Source organism: Aulonocara stuartgranti (assembly GCF_965226115.1).
Source record: "Aulonocara stuartgranti genome assembly, chromosome: 7".
NCBI lineage: Eukaryota > Metazoa > Chordata > Actinopteri > Cichliformes > Cichlidae > Aulonocara > Aulonocara stuartgranti.
The window spans coordinates 7,693,746-7,719,830 of record NC_138945.1 but is presented as its reverse complement, the minus strand read 5'-3'; the positions used below and the strand labels follow the sequence as shown (position 1 = coordinate 7,719,830).

General features: G+C 39.4%; 1 protein-coding gene across 4 annotated transcripts in view; it reads left to right on the top strand.

The window, feature by feature from the left end:
- Window positions 1-9,874: 9,874 nt before the first annotated feature.
- The window catches only part of LOC309709529 (myocyte-specific enhancer factor 2C-like), a 35,373-nt gene continuing 19,162 nt past the window's right edge, over window positions 9,875-26,085 (top strand). For 2 of the 4 annotated variants that reach the window (XM_082538169.1, XM_082538166.1), the window contains exons 1-3: window positions 9,875-10,053; window positions 12,810-12,920; window positions 25,162-25,330. In XM_082538169.1, coding sequence (XP_082394295.1) covers window positions 25,277-25,330 — 54 coding nt within the window. In that variant the 5' untranslated portion in view covers window positions 9,875-10,053; window positions 12,810-12,920; window positions 25,162-25,276. The other 2 variants (XM_082538167.1, XM_082538168.1) reach the window with 2 other exon arrangements.

Sequence of the window (26,085 nt, the reverse complement as noted above, 5' to 3'; positions counted from 1 at the left end):
GTGTAAAACATGCCCGTGTGAAGTGTTATCTGTAGGTTTTGTCCATAATGGCATAGTTGTATTTCTGAGCTGAATTTGCATTTCCAGGCCTCAGAAGTCAACATGCACAATAACTGTTGTTTCATTGCAACTTCTTATGTTTCTGTACTCCTCATGTTTGATTTTGAAGTAGGTGGACATGGGCGGTTGTTTCACTTCTTAATTTGTCTTGGTTGAGAACCATAAACTCTGACAGAGTACCACTATGTTTCTGAAGTTTGGTGTGAAAGTGAGCTCCATCTTCTATTTGCCTTTGAATGCTTTAATCTCTTTGTAATGCATTTTTTCAAGCTATGTATCTTAATGATTCACCAGCAAGTAGCTGCCTACTACTGCTCGGTTCCTCAAAACTGATGTTTAAAGGAGTCTGTGGGTTTATGTTTACATACTGCTGGACTTGTTGTTTTTTTCCCTTCAGATCACCAATGTTCTTTAATTTTTCCTCTTAAATTCCATTTCTCCATCTTTCTCTTTCCTTTCTGAGCTTTGACTGGCTGTTAATTTTCTTTCTCATTTTTTGATACTCCCTGATCATACTTCCCTTCTTCTACTAAAAAGTTAAGTTTTGCCATTCTAGCCTGAAATTGACCATTTTATACTTACTAGAAATTTTTCTGACACGTATTTATCCTTAAGTGTTATTTATATGCATATATACAGATTATGTATTAAGCAACAGATGCTATTACAATGAGACTGTAAAGCTAAATTATACTTTTGTTGTATAAACATTGCCTTGGTTTGCCTTTTAGTTAACTGGGTTAAGACTTTTATGCATGTTTTTAGCCCAATAATAAGGTTTTATCTGGGGGACATGTTTTGTCCATTATTTTGAGAATCGCTCAGCTACATTTGGTTTCAAAACACTTTAAAGACAATGGATTCAGTGAAAAGTCAGAAATTATTGACATTCAATCACTAAAACTAATTTTTCAAGAATGCAAGTAAGTATCTGTTTTCTGGCATCTTAATAAAATGTTTTTAAAAAGCCAAATATTTTTACTTTACTTTTTTCAACTTTTTTTTTAAAACAGCATGGATAACGACTATAATTATATTTTAATATTAAAAATATCCTTTTGATTAAACCAGTCAATTAACCATTACAGATAGATTTTTTTTTATTATTTTTTTTAAAAAGGAGTTTGGTAATTATCAATACTTTTAATTTAAGGCAGCTGTGGAATAAGCCTTACTTTCTGTATTTGCAGGAAAATACTGAAAATGTCAAATATTGTTAATTACACAGGTTGACCACCAGAGGGAACAACAAGATTTCTTGTTCTTAACCAAAAATGTCAGTGTTATTATGTATCTTAATTATAATTCACGTCTCACAAAAATGTATCTTTTTTTTTTTTTTTTTAAAGAAGCTGGTTGAGTGACTATTTTCAGACAGTCCCTTAGTTGTATGACCTAGACATGCACCTCATGGGGGTTGACTTAAAATGCACTTCATGAAATGTAACAGGAATGCCTCCTTAACTGTGGTGTCTCTAGCTGTTTGTGTCCAAAACAGAGGGTAATCTTAAAGAGGTGCTTGTAATCAAGTCCCAGTCCAAAGATAACTACAGTTTTTCATCACTTCTTGTGAGCTATGTTTACTGTTCACTCAGATTTTGTTGTTATGCAAAGTACATAAAAATATCGTGGTAATTTTTAAAAACTTCAATATCCAAAGTTATTCCTATTCATGAGAAACCATCTAATAAATTCACAAAAATGTATCAGCAAGGATATCTCAACATTTTATATTTTTCAAACATTTTCAAAATAATGATTCTACAATACTTTAATTTTGGTGATAAATGGCAGACAAATATTAACAAATATTTTACTAAATAAAATATTTGTTAATATTTGTTTACTAAATAAAATATTTGTTTGGAATAATTCTTTGTTTAGTTGGGTTTGTGTATATCTGTTTGGACAAAACCAGACCAATATTTAAATTTGTATGTCAAATGCTTCAAAACTGCTTCAAAACTGATGGGAAACAGTGCCAGAGTTCAGATCTGGTGCCCACCTGTCAGTCATTAGGCGAGCTATCCCAAATATGTGACAACAGTTACCCTCTAACCCTGACAGGGGAACATGGGAGGAAAGACCACTGGACTGTTTACTGTTGTGCTTGGTTATATCTGTGTGATGGCTGCACTTACAGCCACACAGTGGTAATATCACCATGTTAGTGTAGAGGCTTATAAGTAACCTTGCATTCACATTTCTTTCTTTAAATATAGGAATTTATTTACAGAACAATAAATAACTGGTTTTGGTTTAGTTAATTCACATATCCACATAACACTGCATTCTAAAATAAGTGCGCACATTTTAGTTTACACTGTTATGTATGATTAATCTTTTGTTTTCTGAGTTACCTTAGTTGCAGCTGTTCCAGTCCCTTGATTAAGGAGCCAAGAGGTGGAAAAGGGGCGGAGCGAGTGTTGAAGGAAGACTACAAATTGGTTCATACCATAATTCAGGACCATGGGGGGGAATTGGAGTTGATTATGTTTGGTTTAGTTAGGTTTTGTGTGTTTTACCCCTTCTCCTGTTTTTGTGGGCTGATCAGCCACTATTTAAGTTTCCCCTTTGTCTCATTAAGTGAAGTCAGGTTGTTTGAGTTATCAGTTGTGGTGTCAACTTTGAGTAGAGTTTTGTTAGTTTGACCTCTTTTATGGGCCCAAGATTTTGATTCTTTTTGCATGAGTTAACCAATTATGTTTTTTGGGTTAAATAAAAAAAAATTTTTTTGGACTTTAACCTGTGCCTAAGTTTCCTTCACTGCTCGGTCCATCACAAGTGGTGTCAGGAGTGGGATCAGCAGTTGAAGGCACAGGATTTTTTTTCTCTTTTTTTCCCCTCTTCACTTATCAAGCCATGCACAGAATGGGAAGGAGTGGCAGAGGAGCAAAAGGAGATTGTCAAAACCAGCCAGTTGGAGTTGTAGAGCAAGTAGAAGGAGGAGAGGAAAATGGAGCCTCTGGAGGGGTGGATAGTACTGAGAGCCAAGGTAAGGAGCCGACAATGTCAGAACTGATTTCCATGCTTCGTTCTCATATGGGTCAGCAGGAGGCCCAGGAAGCAAGAAGAAGGGAGGAGTTTACCCGCCAGGAACAGCGCTTTAGAGCACTGCAACATCAGTTTCAGCTGTTGCAGGTTGCAAGCTCGTACCTCCCCGGTCCCTGAGCCTCAAGTGGAGGAACCTGAACAACCAGAGGTAGAGTCCTTTGAAGAGGAGAATCCTCCCTGTGCTGGCTCCAGTAATGAGCAAATACATCCTCAATCAGGTCAGTCTCGCTTTTATGAACCCAGGCTGGAAAAATTGACAGAGGAGGATGATATTGAACATTTTTTAACAACATTTGAACGCATGGCTGTAGTTTGCCGGTGGCAAAAAATGGACTGGGTTTTTCATCTGATTCCTTTACTCACTGGCAAAGCAAGAGGTGCGTATGTTCATATGGATATGGATGACTCTCTAGACTATGACAAAGTTAAAGCAGCTATCCTTCAAAAATATGACATTAATCCTGAGACACAGACTGAGATTCCGTTCACTGGAGGTAAAACCTGATGAGAATCCAAAAGAACTATATGCAAGATTGAAAGAGTTATATGAGAAGTGGGTGAAGCCAAAGGGAAAAACGGTGCATGAGGTTAGTGAAATATTAATTTTAGAACAATACTTGAGAATGCTGTCTCAAGTATTGGGGGCGATCGTGGCTCAGGGGGTTGGGAATCGCATCTGTAACCGGAAGGTCGCCGGTTCGATTCCTGGGCTCTCTGTCCTGGTCGTTGTGTCCTTGGGCAAGACACTTTACCCTACTTGCCTACTGGTGTTGGCCAGAGGGGCCGATGGCGCGATTATGGCAGCCTTGCTTCTGTCAGTCTGCCCCAACTGTACAACTGTAGCTTGCCTCCACCAGTGTATGAATGTGAGAGTGAATGAATAGTGGTATTGTAAAACGCTTTGGGTGCCTTGAAAAGCGCTATATAAATCCAATCCATTATTATTACTCTGCATGTAATCATTAGTTCTTATGAATCCTTGGGGCTTTTCCAAAGTGTGTCTTTGTGATTTGGCATTATATAAATAGAATTTGAACTGAAGGTAATTCAACAGAGGGATAAAGCATTTTAATTTCTTATTTCATAGCATAATCTCATCTAAATGTTTTTAAATAAATTGGCGGCACAGAACACCACTGTCCATCCTCGAAGCCAACAGACATGCTGGGTCTCCAACTCCAACACAGCACCCGAAGGACACAAAGGGAGGTACACAAATAAACACATAATTTTGCTGTGTGTTACACGCACAAAAGACCTAGGAGACAGCAGCCATTGGCAACAAGAGGGCTGAAGACCCAAGGCCACACATCTCGTTGACAACCATGCACTCACCCCAGCAGAAGGAAGAGGGAGGCCATGTTCCTGCATTGTAACAGGAACATAAAGTGATAATATACCACTGAGAGAGCCAAAACCAAGTAATGGCCCCTGAGACAATATTTTTGTTATGTTTTCTGGACGTGTGAAGGCCATGAATTCACAAAATTGTTTGTTTAATGGTCTTAAATACCATATCTGTGTTTCATTTTGGGTGTGGTTTATGGCTCAGCTGGAGGATCAGGATCAGGGGACAGCGCCGAGGAAGGCTGGCTGGCACAGCTGATACCTGTCACGCTAACCACACCTTCCCCATTTCAGTACCTGCTGGGGCCTGGAGGTTCGAGCCCTGTGGTGTGAGCCGAGCTGGAGCAGAGGGCTGAAAAGCTGCACATACTGAGCTAAAAAATAAATACAAATCACTGCCATCCAAACTGCCGAGCACCAACTCCTCCTTTTTACACACACTTGCAAACAGCTTACTGAGAAACCAGAAACAGACTGTTCACCTTCAAATAAAAAGTTGGGCCTTTTCAGTTGCTTTTTATTTATTTGTTTTGTTTCTATGACTTTTCTACCTCAACTCACAAGTCGGGAAAACTCACAAATCTTTTTCATGAACAGTTGGTTGTTCTAGACTATTGGAATAAATGGCATTTATGATTCTCCTGCGATGCGATATAATGCTAATACGGTTCTAGTCCTGGCTGGGACATTTCTGCATGGAGTTTGTATTCTCTTTGTGTGAACTTCCTACAGGCAGTCAGGTTTCTTCCCAGAGATATGCATGCTAGGTAAATGGTACTAAAAAGGAGGACAATTTTGCAACTATTTAATTATATAATTGGCAATAGGCCAGTAGCATAATTGGGTATAAAAAGAGCATCTTGGAGTTTCAGAGAAGTAACGATGGGCAGAAGTTCACCAGCGTGGCTTTGTAGTAGAAGAGTCCGGGTGCTGAGCTAGGCTGCCTGCAGTCCAGACCTTTCATCAACTGACAACATTTGGAGCATCATGAAACCAAAAATGGGACAATGAGAAGCCAGAATTTGATTTTTTTTTCTGTTATTTTGTGAATAAAAGATTGATTTATAAGATTCTAAAATCATTGCTACTCATCTCAACTCTTTTGGAACTGTGATGGAACTGTGGAGAGTTAGACAATATCTGTGCTGTGCATGCTTTATATATTCACCTCCACCACAACCACCTCTTATTTATAAATCAAGTACTGGATTTTAAAACAGTGAGTATGATTCTGAGACTAATGACTTTACATACAGTAGTGTCACAAGTATTATGTTGTTCAGCAATTCTTTGCAATAAAGTATTTCATAAATTGTATTGTATAAGATAAAAGAAATGCTTAATGCTGATGGAGGAGCTGGAGGAAAACACAGACACAGACATGAAGAGGGAATGTCTTGACACACGCAGTGGATTGTGGACTATGCTTGGCAGCTGGGTGAAGATGGATTCGTTTTCACACGCTCATGGATTTCACAGTAACTTCATCTCTCGACATCCCAGCTTCACCCAGCCACACTGCTGTGGACCCTCAATGGCACTGAAAGAAAAAAAAATTCCTCCTAACAACATTGTAGTTTCCATACATTTGATCATTTTATTGGAATTTGGCAAAGTGATGGAGTGACTTTTCTATTATAGTGGCACATACTTTGCAATAAAGCACACAGAAAAGTTGTAGTTGGACAAAAATAAAACTTGCCTCTAGTAATAACATTTTTAGGATTAGGGTGTGCCCCTGCTATGTGCCTATTGTGGGGAGGGAGCCTGTGACCACTAGGAGTATTAGGAGGTGGTCAGAGGAGGTCTTAGCAGAACAGCAGAGCTGTTTTGAGGTTGCAGACTGGGAGACACTCTGTGAACCTCACCTTAAGGACATTAATGGGCTTACTGAGTGTATCACTGAGTACATAACCTTCTACATCGACTTCATTTTCCTAGCTTGGACTGTCCATTGTTACCCAAATAACAAGCCGTGGGTGACAGAGGACATCAAATCACTCCTGAATGGCAGGAATGGGGCCTTCAGAGTGAGAAACAAAGAGGAGGTAGCCTTACCTGTAGTCAGCCTGCAATCCACAGCCACACCACTCTCTCTCCACATTGCACCATAGCCTCCTGTGAAAGTCCTGACACTCCTTCGCCACCTTTTACTTTCATTCATTAACAAGTTCAGAGACAAATGAGAAGATTCCACTCAGGCAAGTCTGCTGGAACAAAAGAGGTGAGTCCCCGTGTCCTTAAGGCCTTTGCCCCCAGCTTGTGGAGTCTTTCATAAACTGTTCATGATGAATCTGAGTCATTCCTGACACCACGTCCCAGTGGCCCCCAGGATTACAGACCTTTGGTACTGGATGTGGTTGTGGTTGTGGGTTGTGGTTAACTGCTTCATCAAGTGGTGTGAGCGGAATCATCTGCAGCTCGACATGACAAAGATCAAAGAATTGATTGTGGACCCCTTTTTCAATCCAAGAGGTTGATGTGGAGGACTATAAATAGCTTGAGTACACGCTGAGAATAAACTAGGCTACCTCTATTTTAGAATAGAATAGAATAGAATAGCCTTTAGTGTCACTGTACATGTACAACAAAATTGTGTTTTTTTTTTATTTTTTGCTTCTTCTTTTTTTTTTTTTAGAATAGAATAATTTTTTTGAGATGGTTGAGGTCTTTTAACATCTGTTGGACAATGGTCAGGATTTTCTCTGAGTCTCTTGTGGCCAGTTCCATTCTGTATGCCGCTGCATGCTTGGGCAGCAGGTCGAGGGTCGCAGATGCCAACAGACTCAATAAACTGATCCGCAGGGCCAGTAACGTTGTGGGGATAGAGTTGGACACCGTTAATATGGTCTCAGAGGGGGATGTTGTCCAAGATAAAGACAATGGTGGAGAATACCTCTCACCCACTCCATGACCTGCTGGCCAGTCACAGGAGCATGTTCAGTGATACACTGAGTGGCACCACTGAACGATCTCCACTAGTTTCCCTGTTCAACAGCTCTATCGTACAGTACACACTGCAATAGTTACACCCTTTTGCACGTCCTCTAAAGTGAAAATAACAAGTAGCAAAGTTGTACAGTTTGCAGTAAAATGTCAGTCATATATATTCTGTATTATTGTAATTGAGCTATTTGTATATATTAGAGCTATTTCTTATATTTTGTAACTTATATATGGAACTTATACTCAATTCAGTTAAATTTTATACAGTGTCAACAACAACAGTCGCCTCAAGGCGCTTTATATTGTACCTTTTTCTACTTTTTTATATGTTGTACATATATTGGATATATATTCTATTATTTAATTTACTTCAGTCTGTTACCGTTCTTATTGTCTTAGAGGAACTGTAGTCACATAATTTCCTTAGAGATTAATAAAGTATTGATTCTCATTTAAAGCCGGTCGGAGCGGGCACGCTCCGTTTTGCATAACTATTTTTAAATCCCGGTAGCACTGCAACCACGTAAGCTAGCGCAATAAGTTTTTTTGCATATGAAACCGGAGGAGTTGTACTTACATCTTATGCCATCAGCTTGTCCTGGGTCAAAATTTGCATAAAAATTTGCCGATCCGATCAGCTGTTTGTAACACTTCCTACGTCCATCAGCGCGAACTATCGCATGTCCGCCAGGATCTGCCCGAATCTGGAAGTGACGTCATTTTGCGGAAATGTCGTTTTTTACCATCAGGCCTTATGAGCCTATACTTGTGTTTTTAAAAGTTATGTTTGACTATATGACTTTCTGTGTCATGTCTGGGATGCTGGAAATAGTTTATTTTGATGCATATGCTGTTTTTTTTGCAAATTTGCACTATAATATTTATTTTCGTTTTTCCTGCAGTACATAAAAATTGGTGTATTTCAAAAATAAAACTATTAAGACACTAAAAATAAATTTCCTGTGGTGGGAAACTATTTTATGCAACTTTGTATTTACAGTTTTGAGGGATAAGCCTCTTAAATTTCTCTAACTAGAAATATATGTTTAAAAAAAACAAAAAAACAAACAAAAACGATTTTCAATGTTTTTGTAGTTTATTGCACTTTTGTGCAATTTATGTAATTAATATGCACTTAATGCATACATATTATTAAAATATGGGCAATAATGGTTGTATTGATGTTTATCAACTTGAAAACTTCCCAAAAATGGCACTAGAGCATGTAAAAATATAATATAAGCTCTGGTGGACTTGGATGAAATTTCCCCGTGTGGGACTAATAAAGGTATCTTATCTTATCTTATCTATGGTAGGTCTTAAAGGGTTAAGGATATCAGAGACAACATAAGCAGCCTGTTGAATTTTCAAGTATATAAGTTAAAACTTTATGCTCACACTCAACAAATGCAGCAAAGTTGACCGGACAGAACTCCAGGCTCATGAGAACATAAGAAAGAGAAACCGCATTGTTTGATGAAATTGCAGTCATTAACTCACTACAAAAGCAATCACAAAGTTATTAATGTTAATGGTAGTACCAAACAATATTATTTAGGCCAGTGTTGTATATGCTAATGTGTAGCTCAAACCCTGAGTTCCTGCCATGATGTTAGTCACCACTATTGTTATCATTCAGCCTGTTTAACATTGTGTGTGTGACATGCTGTTGAAAAATACAAGAGTACATATAATATTTTAATTGATTTTATAGTATTCAAATTCTTATCACCAGTGGTTGTTTTTAAATGTAATGGAACCAACTAGTAAATGTATGATTTTGTGATAGCTCTAATTTCCATCTAAAATTTCAGTTAATCTGCTTTGGAATAGTTGTCTCCAGTCTAGAAACAAGTAGGGCTGTTGTCTTTGGGGTTTTCAGACACTCAGCCTGCACCCTTGTCTGATGGTTTCATAGACTAAGAAATTCAACCGAACACACTTGTCCCCTTTCCTCCCTCTGCTCAGAAGTGACAGGAGTGGACAGCTGACCTAATCCTCTGCTGCAGATGCTTGGAGTGCTGATATCTACGACATGCTCACAGGTTTGATCACTCTCTCTATCTCTGTAATGTGTAGAGCCGATGGTCTATGGGAAGTAATCCAGGGTTCTTACACCACGGCCCATGTAGGCTTCTGAGTGTCAGCAACACATTTCTGTCTCTGTAGCACACACACACACACACACACACACACACACACACACACACACACACACACACACACACACACACACACACTGGTAGCATCTGTGGCAAATCTAAATATACCATGAGTGATAACAACAGGTGAGCCTGCTCCTTCAGATACATACACTCAGCTGGCTCAGACATAGGGGGTCACTGGGTGTGTGTGTGTGTGTGTGTACAACTGTGTGTGGTGGTGGAATGGAGTGGGCGGTGTTTGAGTGTGTGGGGTATCTGCTGCTCAGTGCAGAGAGAGAGCTCAGATCCAAACACTGCCCAGTTCTGGGTACCCCTTCTTCTAAGCCAGCTGGTCTGGCTTAAAATCTCTTCTCGTGTCTGAGTTCTGTTTTTTCTTTTATAAAAAGAATCCTTTCTTGTTTGATACAAGGGATTGACTGAGCAAACCCACAGCTGGAGCTGCTGGGGAACCTTCCAGGTGAAGACTGAACCAAAAGCACCGGTGAGTTGGCGAGAGAAATATGTCTGTTAGTAATGGACAAATGGAAGGACTGAATTAAACTAGAACACTCTTGTTTAGAAGGTGATAAAGCGTTGTTATTACACGGGAAACAAATATTAACTTTGAAGACAATAAGTAAAGTTGTGGTGGAACTGGTAGACTTTCGACCACTTGGTGGCAGCAGAAACAAGCTGTTAACGTGCTAAATACAAATATCCATGAGATATGAAGCAACACTGACACTAAATATAGATGAGCTCTATTAAACCAAACCAATGATCATTCGCATTGTGTTTGCCATTCAAGTGAGGCTCATTTGATTCAGTGTTAATACAAAAATATTGGTTAGTGCAGCTTTAAATATTGCTCTTTGTTCAGGATGTTTGATGGGCTGGGGTTCGATGCTGGTGTTTAGGGTTAGGAGTGAATTGCACAGTGTGTTTTTGAACTGTATCTGCTTTTGTATGTGCTTGTTATATAGATCAGAAATGTGCAAACTGTATATATTGTTATTTGAATTAACGTGTACGACAAAAGATTCCAAATAAGTGAAAATTGCTGAAATTTAAGTACTGGCATACATTTAAAAATTCACTTCATATAAATGAAGGCAAAATAAAGATACTTTAAAGCAAAGTTTTGTAGATAATACTGAACATAAAGGAATAATAGTATAAAAAGTGTAAAGGAGAACTTAAGGATGAGTAATATTATTTCTTTTATTTAATGTACTTATTTATTTATGTGTATAAATAACACCAAATCACAACAACACTCACCTCAAGGCACTTTATATCGCAAGGTAAAGACCCTACAATAATTTGAATCTAACACACACACGCACACATGCACACACACACTACCAGTCAAAAGTTTTAGAACACCTAAAAACATGTTGCCTAATTGGGCAACATGTGATTTCTTCTTCTATAACGTCCTCCTCTCCCTTCAAATCTCAAATTTATTCACAGTATGAGCTGGCTACATTAATGCATACATGCATAATAAATCATCTGTCAATCAAACTTTATTCATATAGTGCCTTGCACACAAGTTTGAAGGCTCTACAGCTGACTGAAGAACTAATAATAAGAAAATGTAAACAGTATAAGAAATTGGGAGAAATGCACAAGAGAAATAAAGTTTTATAAATGAAAATTGTGGAATGATGTGCTGTGGTTAACAGCTAATATATAGACCAATGACAGGCAGATGAAAGTGTCACCGAAGCTGTTTATGCTGCCTGTCAGATAAAATAGGAAAGCTGATGACAATTAAAGCAGATAAAACCATCACTCTATTATGTATCTGTTTATGGTGAAATCCAACTAAACCAAGTAGAAGAAGCCATGTGTCTTTGGGTTCATTCAAAGAAGTCATGTAGTAGTGTTTGTGACCAGCTGTTTTCATAAAAAAATAAAATAAAATCTTATAATTATATGTGATATTGTACATGCTGCATTTATCCAAGACTTACAACATTTTTAACACTTTTGACTTTTTAAAATTTATACACTGCACAGCAACAGCTACCTAGTGATATGGTACAAAGCAAACATAACCAACATATGCCACATATGTCAGCATATGATGACATTAAATTGTTGCCATCAGGAATAAAGATCTAAAAATATAACAGATAAAATATTTAAAAATATAACGGACACTTCTTCTGTACTTTCATGGAAATAAAATAGACTTAATTTCTGAGAAGTCTTCCACTTACTTTCTCCATATGAAAAGGGGAATACACAAATTTCCACAAAGGGATTTCCCAGTAAAATGTTTTGACTTGTCATCCTGTCAGCATTTGTGAGGGGACCTATTAGATGCAAAGTTACTCCAGTAGTCTCTACTAGAGTAGCTTTGTATCATAGTTCAACAGAATCCTTATTAACCTAATACAGGGTGTTGGTGGAGCTTAGGTTCACGACTGAAGCCAACAGTTTTAGCTTGAGCTTCTGTTTTAAACAACTTTTTTCTGATTGGCTGCACCTCATGAACAAAAGACCTGAACAGCATGTGGACCAGGAGTCAGTGCTCTTGAGGAGACCATATTAGAGATCTACACTCTGCATGGCATCATATAGATCCAAGAGTAGAAAAAAATGTGTGTTTAATGCACCCTGAAGTGTTGGCTTTTTACTCAGTGATACTTGTACATACCTTGAGTTCAAGTGTTAAATATAAGCATTCACCAGTGAAACAGGACATAGATGACAGAAGATAAAGTCCCTTTGAAATAAAGACACTTAAATGTTAAGTTCACACTATGAGCAACAAAGGCTACATTCTTACCAACTTGCTGCAACGTCGTCTGTGGACTCGTGTGTTAGTGTGCCATCAGGAAGTCTATTTTATTTCCATGAAAGTACAGAAGAAGTGTCCGTTATATTTTTAATCAACAACCACTCATCATGAGTACCATTTGCAGAGAATTGGTGCACTTTTCAGTAGTTTCCACAGAGAGACAGTAGTGAGCCTGAACAAGAGTAAACAGTGTGTTCCCGTGTTTGTAGACCTGTTGAAAGTATGAATTCAAATGGAAATAATCAAGAAACAATCTAGACTATGTCTTTTCAGTCTAGATTGTGTAACTAGAATCTAGTTACACAATTATTTTTATTTAACCAATATATCTCGTTGTTTTCCCTCGCAAGTTTCGTTTATTTCATTTTTGTGTTTCTGCCTCTGTGTGTGTGTGTTTGTGTGTGTTTGTGTGTGCCCGCGTGACGATGCCGCCTCCTGACGTCCAGGTGCTCGTTGATAGTCAGAAGCGCGTGCTCTAGGAGGAGACTCACCGATGGAGTGATCCGCTGGACGGAGGGAAGTCACAAATAATTAGACATGCGGGAGTGAGCGTGGAGGTAAGCTGCTTCACCTCAATGCGCTTTGTGTGTGCGCGCGCGCGCGATGCTGGCTTGACACGGCATTTGACAAATAAACAAGAGGAAGCAAACAGCAGCGGGTTATCCTTCTCTGTCTGCACATCGGATTCAACAGTCAGAGGAGGCTCGCCGGTTTCGGGACAACTTGTATTCCGGGGTCGGCTCCCTGCTAACTTAATTTAATTGTCTTTATTTTTGTTCGGCTTGGTCGTACTATCGCGTAGTTTACATTTCGGATCGGTACTCGACTTGCCCTCCGGTTCAGACTGGTGGAGTCACTCGGGACCTTTCCTGTACCGTCGCCGCTCCGCCTCAGGAATGTTTCCGCTGTGCTGCAGCAGCGCAGGTAAGACAGCTGGAGTGAGTGCTTGGAGAAAGTTTGCAGCTGATGGAAACCACTGTACTTATTCATCCGCCTGTTTATCGAGGTGCTTATCTGGACGGGATGAATTCCTGATGAGGCAGGTTTGTTGTAAGTGACCACTATTAAAGGCTGAAGCTGTGTAACCCAGAAACTGACCAGCTGTAGCCAATATGACAAGAATCTTGATAAATAAATAATAGTTGAAGTTATATGTCTCCGGTACTGTATCTCCTCAGGTGATCTCGTTCACCAGTTCAGGAAAGTTGTTGTGTAAAAAATGACTGTATAATCACTGAAAAAATAATAATAATAATAAATAATAATATTTAAATTTGGAAAGCAGGCAATATATATATATATATATATATATATATATATATATATATATATATATATATATATATATATATATATATAAATATATATATATATATATATATATATATATAAATTTTTTTTTTTTTTTTTTTTTTGCTCATAGCAACTTTTAGAATTACATTGGTGAGATTACAGGAGACGAAACTTAAGTTTACATACAGCATGCATCCAGGGGGCATGTACAGAGGTGGTCACAGGGTGTCCCACACCCCCTTGTTACTTAAATTCTACTAGAAACACTGTCAAGCCTAAATGAAGATGTGGTCCCAGCTAATAATATACATTTATAATAGGGCACGCATCCATACACAAGCCTGATGTGTTCCCCGTTATATCTATGTAGTATTCTGAGATTCAGAATCAGAACACCCCATTTTTTTCAGTTATATATTGCAGTTCAAGTCGTTCAAGTCCAATGAATAGCTTGAAATGGTACCGCCATTGGTCTACTGAAGACTGGAAGAAGGTATTATGGACTGATGAATCAAAATTTCAAATCTTTAGTTCATCACACAGCATCTTTGTATAATGTCCAGTAGGCATTGGTTCTACAGTGTGGCATCAACTGTCAAACATGGAGGAGTAATTGTGATGGTCTCGGGCCAGCAAAACCCCATCAAGCTGGTTTGGGATGAACTGGACATAAGAGTGAAAGCAAAGCAACCTACAAGTGCCACACATTTATGGGACCTTCTGCAACAGATATGGTCCCATAAATATTTGATTTAAGCCACGGGTGTATTCAGCTTTTATACCTGCCAAAATTTGTGTCTTCCAACAACCAAAAGAACTGGGGATCTTTTGCTTGTTAGGTGAATGTTTAAACCACTACACTATAGAGCCACTCAGTGGCCCAAAAGACTAAATAGTACTTTCTTAAATAAAATGTTAGATTTTTGTGTTGTGTGTTTCTGAAACAGACATTTACTTGCACTCCAGTTCATCATAGCTTTGCACAGATAAATGTAAAACCCTTTAAAGATGCTGCAAATGTCTGTATGATGTCATTCGCTTATGCTGAGCATGTGTTTTAGTGTCTGTGCCACACAGTGACTCATCTGCTGCTTATAGAGGGATGTCCCTAACCAAACCACATGTATTAGATCAGGTTACACATGTCTATATCTGAAGCCTTAAAAGGAACTTTAATCAGAAGTTTAGCCTTGCATACTTATTTGTTGGTAAAAGTTTATGAGAGACTTTGAACTTTGCTATCATATTGCTCTGCCTCGTATCAGGCACCCAAACATAACCAATATGCTTTTTGCACTTTTGAAGCATTGCACAGCTCTCCCACACCACACACCAGCTGTTAGCCTGCTGTGTGCAGTACTATTGAGGTTGCTTTCCTCCCAAAGTTTAAATTTGCCAATAGTAAAAGTCTTCCAACATTTTTTTGATGTCCACTTCCACAGTAGGTAGAAAATTGAACAAAGTTTTGTGCAGAGGTATCAAAATGCCCGAGGTCTGAAATGATTTCTTTATGCCACCGCTGGACAGAACAGCCTGGATGTTTAAGTGTACTATAGTAGTTCCCTTATCAGTGTTTCTGTGAGACAGAGCTGGGTGGAGCCAGCTGGTTTACGGAAAGTAGGCTTTCAAAATAAAATGCCCTGGACTTTTCTCAGTGAGTTCTGTTTATTAGCAGTAGGTCCTCTAAGAGTGATGAGACAGCCATTTCTTCTGTAGCTCCATGTGTTTTTGTCAAAGTGCAAACACAAAACAGCTAAACTTGATTGTAGGTTTTTTAAAGTGTGAGCTCAGAAATGCTGTAGAAAACACAAAGGTAACATTTTTATCTTTTGGGGGTTAAACATTCTCTCTGAATTTGCATTTATATCCTGGTTCTTCCAGGATAAATCCCCCAGAGAGGTCATCTCCAAAGAAGATCAGGTTACCAAACCTCAGTGTAAAAGTGCACCCTATAAAGAAAGCGCTGTCAAAGACAAAATGGGTGCTTTATAGAACAAAATACAAAAAAAAATCATCATAATAGTATCCAAGTTATCACGTTTTTATGGTGATTAAAATCCAGAACTTCAATTAAGATTAAAATCCAGCAGGGAGAAATCAAGTGAGAGTTCATTAAATGGGTTCTTTTGCTCCAAAAATGTCTTTTGAGTGCACACCATTAAAAAAAAACCTACTGTGTGCTGTGTGTTACTGAGATATTTAATGATTATCACATGGCTACACAACCATAAATACTTGTTGATCTTTGCACCACCATTACAATGTGTTATCACTGGGTCTGTCAACTTAGCAACAGTATATTTGTACTAAATCAGTTAAGTTGCCAGTGTTATCTTCTACAATAACTTTCAGATAATGTCACCTCATAATAAAAATCATAAAAGTTTCTTAACTAGCAGCGTCTCGATAAGCTGAGTAAACTGATGCTCTATTTGGAGTTGTGTTCACTGTCTTTTAGCTCTTTTTTTGGTCATCACCTTCACAGGTAATCAACCTGTTAGGAACAGTTTAGCAGAGGTCTAAACAATTGTTTCTCTCTACCTTGAGGAGTGTTGCTAGCAGGAGTGAGTCCACACATTCAGAACCAGTTCTGGAACTGGAACGCATCAGGTGTGACTTGCTCCTGTTCCTGATGTCTGGTGGTTCTTGTGAACTGGGATGCCTGGGATGGAGTCAGATTTCCGGCATGATTTACTGCTGTCCTATGCCTCACTGTGTCCACCAGCTAGTTGTTAACTCTGCCTGCTGTTTGTTGTGTCTGTGCTGTAGCTTAAATGGAGTTTGTTTGCTGCGAAAATGCTGAGAAAACTGTTTGCAGTCAAGAAATATCAGAGAATTCCCATCTGGACCTGAGATTAAATATTTTCTATGCATACAGCTAATTTCAAGCTTTGTGGCTTGTAGCGGAAAATCACATTTTGTGACTTTTGTTGATACCCATTTAGTAAAACATGGACAAATCCAGAGAACTGCAGTACCTGTTACCAGTGTTGGGCAAGTTACTTTGAAAAAGTAGTAGTTACTAGTTACTTCTTCAAAAACGTAACTGAGTTAGTAACTGAGTTACAAGATTCTAAAAGTAATTAATTACTTGAAAAGTAACTATTGTGTTACTTTAAAAAAATGTTTAATAATGGGGTCCAGGGTATAATTGGCCATTTTTAACTACTTTTGATTTGACCTCTGCATTTCACCTTTAAAAACTATTTACTTTGCCTTGTTTGGTATCATTCTTTTCAGCACAACCTCACGTGTCTGAATTTACAGTTGTGTTTTCATTTTGACATACTGTATTAACACAATTGATCTAAAATCAGACAAAAAACATAAAATCTGAGTAGAAAAAGTTATATTTTTTACTGTAACAACCACAAACATGTTTATTGAATCATATTTCATAACTTTCAATTCAAATATAAATATAAATTTTAAAATCATACGCGCAAGTTTTGCAAACAACAAAGTTATTTGCACCAATTTACCTTTTACCCTTTTTTTTTAAATAACCTTCAAACTATTTACATAACCATCAACTGTTCTGCAATCAATAAGATGTCACACAAATTTTTTGTGCCACTCCAAAAAAATAATTTCTGTCCACCATAAAGGAGAACATCACAGATACCTGCAGGTCTGACAGCAGCAGGTGTATCACTACTCCGTTTTTCATTCAGCAGTCATTGTTCTGACACACAACACAAAACTATCCACAACACTACACACTAACTACACAAGACAACACATTAACTACACACTCCAAACATGCTAAACGTCACAAATCTCTCACATTTCAAAACTCGGTCTCTCTGTCTCTCGCCGTCACTCCTAAAACTTCCCCCTCTTCCTAAACAACCAAATGTCATTGGCTTAATTGGCTCTTTCAAAGGAAGAGTACCCAGCCACTGGTATAGATATTTAGACGACACCTGGGTCAAAATCAAGACACAAGAAGTGGAATCCTTCACTGCGCACATTAACGCTGTGAATAAAAACATCAAGTTCAGCAGGGAAGACACAAAGGATAACTGTTTGCCTTTCCTGGACTGCGCTGTGCACATTGAAGAGAATGGCAACCTCAGCATCGAAGTTTACCGGAAGCCCACACACACATGGACCAGTACTTCCTCTTTGACTCCCATCACCCTCTGGAACACAAACTTGGAGTAATTAGGACCCTACACCACCGGGCAGAACATGTTCCCTCTAAGCCTGAATGAAAAAAGAAGGAACACACACATGTAAAGGAAGCACTCAAAACGTGCGGCTATCCTAAATGGGCGTTCTTAAAGTCAGCAAAGAGGCACAGAAAAGAAGACCAGACACCAGCGAGGGAGGATAAGAAAGACAGACGCAACAACATTGTCATCCCCTATGTAGCCGGTGTATCAGAAAAACTCAGGAGAGTTTTCTCCAAGCATGACATTCCGGTGCATTTCAGACCCAGCAACACGCTCAGACAAAAACTGGTTCACCCGAAAGACAAAACTCCTAAACACAGACTTAACAATGTGGTGTATGCGGTACAGTGCAGCGAGGAATGCCCAGACCTCTACATTGGAGAGACCAAACAGCCACTTCACAAGCGCATGGCACAACACAGAAGAGCCACCTCTTCTTCACCACAGGACAAGACTCAGCAGTCCATCTGCATCTTAAGGATAAAGGACACTCTTTCGAGGATGCCAATGTTCACATTTTGGACAGAGAGGACAGATGGTTTGAAAGAGGAGTGAAAGAAGCCATCTATGTCCACTGTGAGCGACCATCTTTGAACAGAGGCGGGGGTTTACGACACCAACTCTCTGCCATCTATAATCCAGTTTTGAGATCCCTCCCCAGATGCCTTAACGCCCACTCACATCCTGGGCCATCTAACCTCAGGAATTCGCATGATAAGGTGGGGCCAGGTTTCACAATGAGCTCACCCGAAACTCTGGCTGATTGGGACCCACACCCAGTTTCACACCTTGGCTCAGGCGATTAGAGGATCATCAGGGGGTCATTTTGTCACTCTGTGGGGGTCACTCCCACTAGGTTTAAATCTGGGACTCCCCACCATTTGACCTTAGAACTGAAGAAGCTTCTCGGATGAGAGGTGAAACGTCTTCAAGCAACTTAAAGAAGTCCAGACGCTTTTCTTTGCAAGCTCCTTTGACTACGATGACCTGGATGACTGAGAACCTTCACAGACAAATGTCATGGTGCGATATCATTTTTTGATTGGTCGACATGGTGCATTTTTCCACCAACATGAATGGACTGTTTTTTTGTTTTGTTTGGTTTCTTGTTTTTTGGTCATAAGCAGAGAGTGCTTGCTAGCGCTGTCCTTAGGCAGTAAATGTGACAAAACTATTGAGGAAAAAACGCTGCGTATATATTGTTTATCATGACTCTGGTTTTACGTGGCCTATCAACACAATTTAAAAACTGGTATATGTCACCTTGTTGCTTTGTCATCTTGAAGTGGTCATGCGATTGGCTTACCATGATTACTTTATTCTTACTCAGTCAAACAGCAGCACTCGTGCAATGTTTTGCCCCCTTAGCTCCAGGTGTTGTGCCAAAAGTGACTGCCACCCGCGGGAGCGCACACAGCTGCTTAAAGCTGTAGCGCCCAGATTACTTACAGCTACTTCCGTGCAGCTGATATAAGATGTGATAAGCTGAACACAGCTTCAACCGTCTGTTGCAAAATAGTAACGCGACCGTACTGCATTTTCTTGTTAGTGACGGTAACAGCGTTGTAAAGATACAAATAGTAATTAGTTAGATTACTCGTTACTGAAAAAAGTAACGCTGTTAATAACGCCATTACTTGTAACGCCGCTATTCCCATCACGGCCTGTTACTGAGAGAAGACTGATCACAGCAGGTGGTATTAGCAGAAATAACACTCATGCAGTCTTCTCACATGACACATTTGATTCATTGCATGTTGATTCCAGCACCCTTAGTTCTGCTCACTCTGTAGCTGCTGCTTTTCAAATGATTCACTTCCAGGTTGATCTAAAAACACTCAACATTAGACTCACTGAAGGCAGTGATCACATGGGACCATTCAGAATTCACCATCCACATCCTGTATCTGTCAGACCCCTCACACCCGCAGTCTCCACCCACCCCCACCCTCTCTGGCTCTATGTCTCTATATAGAGGCATGCGGTGTCCTGCCAAGAAATACAAGGGCATTGCCGCATGTCAGCCATTAGCCGTTCCTATGTAACAAGACACACGCACACAGAAAAAATGTACAGCGCATAGGCAATCACATACACACAGCCACACTCTGTCTGTGAGGTTTGGTGTGTAGGAAAATAATTGCCGAGGGAGCAGCTGAGGGCTGCGTGAGACAGCTGATTTTCATCTTTTCCTTTGTTTAACAGTTGTTCCTCTGTCTGCAAACCAAAAACCAGCCGTATTGTTGTTCAGGGTAAAAAGTTCATTCTTGTATTTTTGGAATCCTGTTTTAAAACAAGTCTAAAAATACCTGGGAGGTTCGTGCATGTGGGCGTGTGGAGTGTGAGCTGGGTGTAGATTTGCCGTCATCCAAGAAAAGATCAAACTCTGCGTTAAATCACTGGCAGACAAGTGCCCACATACTGATTTTTATTGTTTTACGCAATCTTCCTTCACCAGCTTACATCTCCATTTGGCCTAAAATTCCCTACAATATGCTGACTGTGCTCGCCTGTGAGGCCCTAAATTTAAACCATGTTGTTCCTTGTAATGTCCTAAAATGAGGAAGGCTCACAGGCAGGATGACTCACACACGAGATATTCATGTAATGCTCTTTAGTCGGCATGCTGCTACTTGCTGCAGACGATTTTGATACTGTAAAATAACTGCTTAATTTTGGTCATTTGTTGTGGCAATACCAACAACAACTATGGGGCTTCATGTCATGAACAATCATTCTGTACAATACGATAATTATAATTCTACAACTGTTTACAACTGTTTATAACTTGCATATTTCTGTATAGTTTCATATTTATATCCTGTTTATAGCCTGTACATAGCTTGTATACCCACTACAGCCTGTACATACTTTTAGTTATAGCATATTCATAACATATCTTCTTACCTTGTACATTGTAACATACCCATAATAGACCCATTTCTGTAATATAGCTATATACCTATATTATTGCTAATATATATTTTGTAATATATCTATATCATGGCTAAAGCACTTCTGGATGGATGCAAACTGCATTTCGTTGCCTTCTACTTGTGACATGTGCAATGACAATAAAGTTGAATTCTGTTCTATTATATTCTATGAGCTGTCTCTGTTTGTTTTTGACACAACAACAAAAAAGTAGACAGTAATGGGGACGAGGTAAAGAAAATTACACAGTGTAAGTTTTTTCTCCATTGTATAAGTGAGAACTGAGGCGGAGAAGTTTGTTTCTCTGTCTACAAAGGAAGAAGCCTTTTCTGTGTGGCTGTAGCTCATGAGGTAGAACTGGTCATCTACTAATTGGAAAATTGGTGGCTTGATCCCTGGCTGCTTCAGTCTGCATGCCAGACTTGGGCAAGATACTAACCCCAAGTTGCTCTTAGATGCATGCATTGGAGTGTGAATGTGTGTGAAAGTTAGATAGAAAAAAGTGCTTGTATGAGTGGGTGAATGAGGTATGCTTTGAGTGCTTCTTGAGAGCAGAAAATGTGTACAGTATATAAGAATCAGTCAATTCACCATGAAAAAAGTTACACTTTGGCATCTATTTAAGAGTGAACCCCATGAGATCAGGTGATACCTTATGATCAAACACTGGGTGAGGGCAAAGTCCCTTTTAACAGGAAGACCTCTGGCAGAGTATGGCTGAGGCAGTGGCGGCCATCTGCTGCAAACACAAAACATTGAAAAATGTCTTCTTACTCGTTGTTCTTGCTTTTATAACTCGGGCACACAGTATGAACCACTGAGGGGTTTTGAAGCACATGACGAGTGCAGAAGGGTCGTGATCAACATGAACAAACCACTAAAGCCAGCACTGCAGTTTCAGCTTTAATCATTTAAAGTGATGCTGCCTTTCTCTCCTGTTGCCAACAGCCTTATTTTATACAAAATCTTTTACTGAATTCTCAGTGGTCACATTGAGCGTTTGGTTGTTGTTTTATGGATTATTTATGTGTTATTTGTGACATGGCAGACTGATTCAGCTCACACATTTAGTGTGAACTAACACACTATACAAGAGTGTTTTGGTAGTAATTATTATTTGGATGGATCTTCTCAGAGTGCAGTCAATCTTTGTTCTTTAGATTGTGTAACATGAAAACAAGTAGAGATGTGAACACCAGGGCTGAAATGAGAAGTAGTTTTCATAGGTAATTAAGGTTCAGAACCTTCTGTTTTTATTTTTAGATTGGTTAAGCTGAAAAATAGTCACCAGTACAGTGTCCATTGACGTATACTCACCTCTTGCCCCTGCAGGCGGTCTATCTCTCAAGCTCAGATCCTCTACCAGATACATGGGAGGATCCTGCCCAGCATTTTAGCTGTTCCTAGGACTGTGCTCTTCTGGACAGAGCTCTTGGATGTTGTTCCTAGGATCTGCTGGAGCCACTCACCTAGCTTGGGAGTCACTGCACCTAGTGCTCCGATGACCACTGGGACCACTGTTACCTTCTCCCTCCACATCTTCTTGAGCTCTTCTCTGAGCCCTTGGTACTTCTTCAGCTTCAACTGTTCCTTGTTCAGAAGATGCCATCATTCGGTATCGCTACGTCTATCACTACAGCCATCTTCCTCTGCTTGTCTACCACTACTATATTCAGTTGGTTAGCCACCACCATTTTGTTGGTCTGTTTGTATCTGGAAGTCCCACAGTATCTTAGCTCAGTAATTTTCAACCACCCTAGGCGGGGTGTTCCATTTTGACCTCGTAACTTCCAGATGTTTTTGTATACAATGCTGACGACTTGGTTATGGCGTTTCATGTATGTCCTGCGTGCTAGCATCTTGCACCTTGCTGTTATGTGCTGGATTGTCTCCAGCCTGCACCTGGGGTCTTGCCTGGTGTGATAGACCCCAGCCTCTATGGATCTTGCACTCAGAGCTTGTTCCTGTGCTGCCATGATTTATGTCTGTGTGCTGTCTGTAGCCTTCATACCTTTTAAATAGTGATGATGATGGTTATAAAGAGATGAGGCAAAAAAAGAAGTACACTCTGCAGCAAAGTCATTCTAGCTTTTGTTCAGAGAGCACACACCTTCGTCATCGCTTACATCGGCATAAATCCTTATTTTATTGTTCGTTTCATCCTGTGTGCCCAAAGGCTGACACCACCTTAACAGTCACACCTCTTCTGTCCTTGCAGTGCGACGATGATGATGACGGCAGAGAAGCTGCCAAGAAAACCTGCCATGTGTGTTTGTTTGTGGGTGTCTGTTCCTGCATGTGTGAACATCCAGTTAATTCAGCGTGCTCTTAAGCGCCACTTCAGGAGTGTGACACAGGTCACATGGCATACGCAGTCTCTCTTACTCACACGCGCACACACACACACTGCATTAACTGGTACTCTTGCTTTTATATTAAGCATAAATTTTCTATGTCCCCTGTTTAGCTCACATCCTGCTTCATGCTCTGTGCAACACAAGTTATTAACAAACCCTTTGCTTAGATTCATGCTGCTACTAAGAATTGTCACATTCTGCACCAAGAGGACAGGAGTCTCTTTTCTCTTAAATGTGAGATTTAGTAACACAACGCCACATACTGCTCACTGTGATTCTTCTCACACACTCACTGCATAGTCAAAAGTATTGGATCCCTCTTTGAGTTCATGTGTTTTCAGTCGATTTGCGACAGGTGTCTAAAATCAAGCACCTATCCATGCAGCCTGTCTTTACACATAGTTGTGAAAGAACAGATCATTTTAAAGTCTGTGCCTTTTTCCAGAGAATTAAATCTTTGCATGGGTCATTTAAAACAAAAAATTAGCCCCCTTTCAGCTGCATTAGAGGCACTGGTATGTAACTTGCATTACATTTTGTGAAATTACAGAAATAATCACAAAAAGTCGGAAGATGCTTTTGGAAGAAATGGAAGAAATGACATATGATGATGTCCTGTACCTGATTTTTGTGTTAACTGTTAGTCACAAGATAAACCAGTAAAAATGCATGTGCAGGGAAATGAAAACTGCCTTAGATATTATACCGTTGAGCTTAGAATAAGCAGGAGAGTATGGTTTTGTGTGTGTAGAGTTTGCAATGTCCGCTGTGTGGGTTTTCTCTGATGTCCCACCACTGAAAACCTGCTACATCAATGTTTTATATATCGACGCTGCACACTCTTAACATCACTAGTTTCACTTCCTTATTTCCTCTGTTTTTTCTTACCGGAATAATGGCTAGATTTCTTCTTGTAACTAACTCCTTGTGGTAACAGTGGGTACCCTGAGAGGTTAGCTCCTCATGTTGCCAAAGCAAGTGAAATTCAGTTGTACTGAAATCACTTACCGGATCTGTGACTGCAGTCAGCCTTTGCCTGATCAGTTTATGGTCTTGTTGATAGTTTCAAGTCTTACCAAATACAACATGGTGTTGGTTTTATAAATCATGGTCCTACTTGAAGTTCTTTTTAACTAGTTGCTGCTATTTGAGTGTGGGTTGTTTGTCATTCAGTTCTGTCCTTTGCTCATCAAGATTTTGAAGGCTAGATTAAAGACGGTACAAAAAAACACAATTTACTGAATAACTGTTAGTTATGTAAGTTCTACTTGTGTTATCAAATTGTAATTTTCATCAGTGAATTGTCCTTTTTTAAGCTCTGCTTAGGACTGATTTTCAAAGACACCAGTTTGAGGGTAAAGACTGTAGTTGGAGTTGGGTCGTGGTGTTTCCCGCTCTCTTGTCCGATTCAGCTCCGCCCAAAGAGGAAGTTTTCTGGTGAGCGGTTGAGATGTACCTAATTCCAGTCTGCGACTTTGGTTTTTCAAACGTAGATGTTTTTTTATTTACCGTATGACATTGCCAGACTCCTCCGTCTTTATCATTTGCATTTTGACATGCCCAGTTGTTTCACTTCCTCCTGAGTGTACAGTAAACCCCTTGAGGAAGCTGGGTTTATGGGTGTGTCTGGGGGGATACAACAGCGGTGACATGCAAACAGACAATGTGCTGCCTGACCACGCATGCATGTCAGTTAAACTGTGCATTGTAGCATGAGAAGATACCCACTCACAATTAATTTTTTGGTAATTATTTCAATTATGCATGTATGTGTTCATACATGTTGCTGTTGGAGTCTGTTTTGGTTAATTGGGAGTGGGTTGAAATGTAGAAAACCACACAGACACACACATTTCTTTGTGCGTGTGTGTGTGTGTGTGTGTGTGTGTGTGTGTGTGTGTGTGTGTGTGTAAAATCCCATTTGTAAAACAAAAAACGTTCTGAGTTTTGATCATCAACACGACTTACAGACAGTGAATTTTGTAGTATACATAAGTTTTGTTAATCTCGATTTGTTTATTGCTGTTTTTCTGCAGGAACCACACAACAGTTCGAAAGTGAGAAGTGAAAAAGCGTGAGGACTTGGAAGTAAATCGAAGGAACCTGAAAATACGACAGTTCTGAAAAAGAAAAACAGTCAACGATAAAAAGATGGGGCGAAAGAAGATCCAGATAGCACGGATTATGGATGAACGGAACAGACATGTAAGTGATGTAAGACTCTGACTAGCACTTATTTCACAGTGTGCTTCCAGTTTATTATTTTAATCACTGAGATATGAAAGAACAGAATCTTATGAGGTACACTTTCGCAAGTTTAAATTCAATTCAATTAACCACTCAGCCTCCATGCTGCCTTGTTGCAGGCAAAGGATAAAGTAAGGAGCTGCACCGGGCCAAGTATAAGCTGAAGAAGGATTATTTGAATTGAATTGAGCTGAAAATGAGTATAAAACATCTCCTTTAAAGTACTTAAAGAGTTTTTTTTATATTTACCAAACAGTTTTTCTGGCTCAGCCTCTGAACTTAGGACTCATCTTCTTCCTGTGGTTCCCCCTCAGTCTTTCCCCTGTTTATTCTCACCACAGTGTATTTATAGAACAAGTTCATTAAGGGTACATTTTTAGCTCCACTTGAAAACTTCACAACTCGAACTGAAGTGTTTTCATGTCAGTTTCCAAAGTGCGCATTGTTTAAAATAAAAAATAACCTTAATAATTCACGAAGGAAAAGCTGCTGCATTTAAGTAAAAATAAAAAATTAAAGGATAGGATCAAATCAAACAAAAAGATCATACAGCAGAAAGAGGAATTATACAAATTGATGAGCTCATTAAGAAAGGAGCTTCTGTGACATGCAATGAAACATTTATTCATGATTACTCTGAGCAAGAACCCTGTGCAGAGGGATGTCTGTGTTTAGGTGAACACATGAAACGCTGCTGTATATACATGTTCACG